This window comes from Volvox carteri, assembly GCF_000143455.1.
Source record: "Volvox carteri f. nagariensis unplaced genomic scaffold VOLCAscaffold_9, whole genome shotgun sequence".
Classification (NCBI taxonomy): domain Eukaryota; kingdom Viridiplantae; phylum Chlorophyta; class Chlorophyceae; order Chlamydomonadales; family Volvocaceae; genus Volvox; species Volvox carteri.
Window position 1 is genome coordinate 489,800 of NW_003307552.1, and position 4,354 is coordinate 494,153.

Consider the following 4,354-nt stretch of genomic DNA (forward strand, 5'->3'; position numbering starts at 1 on the left):
AACAGCAACAGCAACAGCAGCAGCGACAACAGCAGCAGCAGCAACAACACCAGCAGCAGCAACAACACCAGCAGCAGCAACAACACCAGCAGCAGCAACAACACCAGCAGCAGCAACAACACCAGCAGCAACAGCAGCAACAGCAGCAACAGCAGCAACAACATCAACAGCAGCAACAGCAGCAACAGCAGCAGCAGCAGCAACAGCAGCAACAGCAGCAGCAACAGCAGCAACAGCAGCAGCAACAGCAGCAGCAACAGCAACAGCAACAGCAACAGCAACAGCAGCAGCAGCAGCAGCAACAACAACAGCAGCAGCAACAGCAGCAGCAGCAGCAACAACAACAGCAGCAGCAGCAGCAAGCGCAGCGACAGCCGCAGCCACTGCAGCAGCAGCAGCAACAGGCCCACCGGCAGCATCACCTGCACTCCAGTCAAAACCGGCAGCAGCAGCAACTGCAGTCACCACTGCAGGCTCAGGGGCGGCAGCAGCCTGCGCCACCACTGCACCAGCAGTTCCCTTCCCAGGGACACCAACACCAACAGCAGCAACACCAACACCAACACCAACACCAACAGCAGCTACCACCACTGCCATCGCCACAGCAACTGCCCCAGACGCCTCATCATTCCCGTCTGCAGCACCAACAGCACCAACAGCAGCACCAACAGCACTTGTACCCGCATCTAAATATGCTACCGCAAGCACAGCAACAACAACAGCAGCACCCCCACCTCCTGTCCCAGCCCCTTCCCTACGTTCCTCAACAGCAGCATCAGCAGCCACAGCAGCAATTCCAGACTCTGCAACAACAACAACAACAACAACAACAGCAACAGCACTCGCAGCCACAAGATCTACACCTTTCGGGCTCGTTTGTACGACAATCTGTTAGACGAGACGAGCTCCCGGACGGCGGCTCCATTTTCTCCAGCAGCTTCCCGATGGGGCCCTATCAGCGCACCGCGTCTGAAGGTGTTGTGGCACGAATGCCCGCGGAGGGTCCCCCCGGCCCCCCGCCCCTCTACTACGGCAACCCACTTCGGCCTCCTGCCCCTGCCAGCGAACTAAGGACTCACCACGGCGCTGTCTGGGACTATGGCGCCGCCGGCGCCGTCGGAGGCCAGACGCGGACTGTAGCTGGAGGTACGGCCCAAATGGCTCAGCAGCCGCTCGGTGGACTCGGCCGAGGCATGCACCAACTGCCGCCAGCGGCGGCGATGGCGGTGGCGGAACGGCAGCCCTCCGGGGCGCAGCAGGCTGTGCCGTTGCCCTTCTCTTTGGACGCTGCAGACATGGCGGCGATGCCGGATCCTAATGAGATGTACGACCACTCGTACGGAAGTCCAGCTCAGAGCAGCGGAATCGACGGTGAGCAGTACGGAGGCCGTTGGTCGACCGGGGGCGTGGCCACGGTCAGCGGTGGAGATGCCGGTGGCGCCTTGACGTATCCTGGCAGGCAGCAGCCGTACGATGGGTACGGCGACCATGCATCATCGCCCATGGCGTCACGTGGCCCTGATGTGTACGGTGTGTCGCACTTTCCTGGTGAACCGGCTGATTCCGCGCAGCAAAGAGTTGGGTCGGAGAATATTATGCAGCCCTTTGCTTTCGGAGGTGCCTCTACCAGTAGCGGCGGCGGCGGCGGCGGCGGCGGCGGTAGCAACTGGACGACCCTACAAGGCCGAGTCGCTGCCGGAGCGCTGGCGTACGGCACGTCTGTGGCGGCTCCATCACGCATGATCAACGGCCGAGGCCTGGGCATCAAGTCCAGCAGTGGCGGCGGCGGCGGTGGCCATGGCGGCGGTTGCGGAGGCGGAGGCGGAGCCAGCGGCCCTGGAAGCAAGAAGGGTCGAGAAAACCTTCCTCGGGCCGCCGTACAGGTGATTATCAACGGACCTCTTGTGCATGTGTGGCTATGTTATGTGCGGGGGAGATCCACCTTAGGGCCGCTGTGGAAGCGATGCACCGCACAACCAAGAGATGATCACATTTCAACGGTAATGTACGGCACATTGGACTGCATTGATGATGATGCATGGCTTGGCCAGCCCCGGGCCAAAAGAGATAAAAGCCCCGGGCCAAAAGAGATAAAAGCCCCGGGCCAAAAGAGATAAAAGGTGTACGTCCCGCAATTCTGAGGCCCGGCGGCCCCCGAGATGCGGGGCGCCTGAAATATGGCCGGGTTGGTGCTCCCGGCTTTCCCCTTGACAAAATATGTGTGTGTGTGTTTCAAACCCTTAGTATGTATAGATGGATGGGAGTGTATTTGTGTGTGTGCGTGTTTTTGTGTGTGTTTGTATGTGTGTGTTTGTATGTGTGTATGTGTTTGTGTGTGTGTGTTTGTGTGTGTGTGTTTGTGTGTGTGTGTGTGTGTGTTTGTGTGTGTGTGTTTGTGTGTGTGTGTTTGTGTGTGTGTGTTTGTGTGTGTGTGTTTGTGTGTGTGTGTTTGTGTGTGTGTGTTTGTGTGTGTGTTTGTGTGTTTGTGTGTGTGTGTGTGTGTGTGTGTGTGACTGTTTCTGGCTTCTTCACACGGCATCCGCAGGAGAGGCCCGACCCGTACCGCCGGCTCTCCCCTCCCCTGTGCAGTCGCTCAAGCTGTGGGTGTTCAACCATATCGTACATCCGTACCCCAGCGAGGACGAGAAGGAGGTGCTGTGCGCAAATACTGGGCTAGATCTGCTCCAGGTGGGGTTCGAACGAGGGATCTAAACTTTTATTCCGGAGCCTACGTATTACACTTGCGAAGCTTCATGTGCACACGCAAACACATACACACACGCACGCGCGCGCCCACACGCGAGTGACCCACATAATTGGCACCACAACAGTACAGGACAGCACAGCGCGTACCCGGAGCCGCTATCTGTGCTTTTTAACGGCGCCTACATACATACGTACGTACGATGATTGAGTGCTTTCCAAATTGGGATAGCGACTTGAAAATTGTCGACCCAGTCGACCCGGGTTCAAATCCGCCTGCCGGCTCCTCGGGTGTTTGAGGAGTGATGAAATGGGAGGTGGCCCCCCATCATATGGACGGTGTAGGACGTGATAACATCAACTTGCGAGCTGACCAGGAACTAAGTTGATGCGCCGTTGATCCGCTAGATTTGGTTGGATGCTGGTGGTGAGTTGCCGAACCCAACGAATACATTCTGAAGTCGGATGGGGTGACGGATTAGGGTGCCCCTCTAGCAGGGGAGAGCAGGGACTGCCCCGGGAAAGGGGGCCGCTGGCGAAGTTAACCACCCTGTAACAGCATACATACGTACATACGCACACACACACACACCAGGCCAGGGAGGGCTACCCGGCTGACAGGCAGGGGGAGGAAAGATGGGGCAGAGGAGGGGAGAAAACCCCGGAGAAAAACACGCGGCACCTTGCAAAAGTGAGCCGGACCGGTTCCGTCCGGTTGCTCCAGATCCAGATCCAGATCCAGATCCAGTTTCAGATCTGTTTTTTAACTGGGCTTAAAGATGCTGAGGACAGAATGTAAGGGATCCAAACGCCTCCACTTCGGCTGGGCCGAAGCGCATTCGTTTCCTTTCGCGCCACATCCTCCGTCGTAACGTAGCACCTAGCGAACAATTCATCAACAGAAACCACAAAATTAGAACTACGTGTCTCACATTTTTTATTCCTATCCCCCGGGGCACCCCAGCTGCACTCCCCCATGCCTTTATTGGGTCCCTCCCCTCCACACACACACACACACACACACGCACGTCATCACCTCTATTCCCAACACCTCGCTTTCCCCCTTCACCCCCTCCCTCCCGCCGTCCCCCTTCATCTCTCCCTAGTTGAACAACTGGTTCATCAACGCGCGGGTGCGCATCTGGAAGCCCCTCATTACGGAGGTGTTCATGTCGAACCAGCCAAGGATGGCGCATGAGGCACAGGTGGGTGTTTGGGTTGGGGTACGGGGTGGGGTACCCACCCCACCCGGGGCGGGAGTGAGGGCGGCAGGGAGGGCGGAATAGGGACCCGGGCAGGCAGAACTCGAGACGTCGATTGGCCGCTCTAGTCAGTACATTGGTTTTAGCTGCATACCGATGTGCTTGGGTAGGGCTACGGTTGTCGGATCTGTTGTCACCAGCCTGGTTTGGCGCTGGTCGGTTGGCACACGCTATTGTTGGCGGCCCACACCCTACCGGCCTACAGGTGCGCGGGGACACTGAGCTCCTAGCCAAGATGAACGCAGCGCGGAATTCCCCCACTGCCCAGTTGGCGCTGGTGGCGGCGGACGCCATTTCCCTTAGCTGCCTGGAGCAGGCGGCCCAGCGGAAAGCTTCGGAGGTGCTCGAGAGTGCCCGGGCAGCAGCTGGAGGTTCCGGCGGCAAGGGCG

General features: G+C 58.5%; 1 protein-coding gene across 1 annotated transcript; it reads left to right on the forward strand.

Annotated features, from left to right (window-relative positions):
- Window positions 1-692: 692 nt before the first annotated feature.
- Window positions 693-4,305, forward strand: VOLCADRAFT_127454 (homeodomain protein; the record flags this gene model as incomplete). The annotated part of the gene is made up of 4 exons (XM_002948103.1): window positions 693-1,883; window positions 2,590-2,688; window positions 3,810-3,908; window positions 4,171-4,305. Coding segments are annotated over 4 exons (1,524 nt in total), but the record flags the coding sequence as incomplete, so codon positions are not given.
- Window positions 4,306-4,354: the final 49 nt, after the last annotated feature.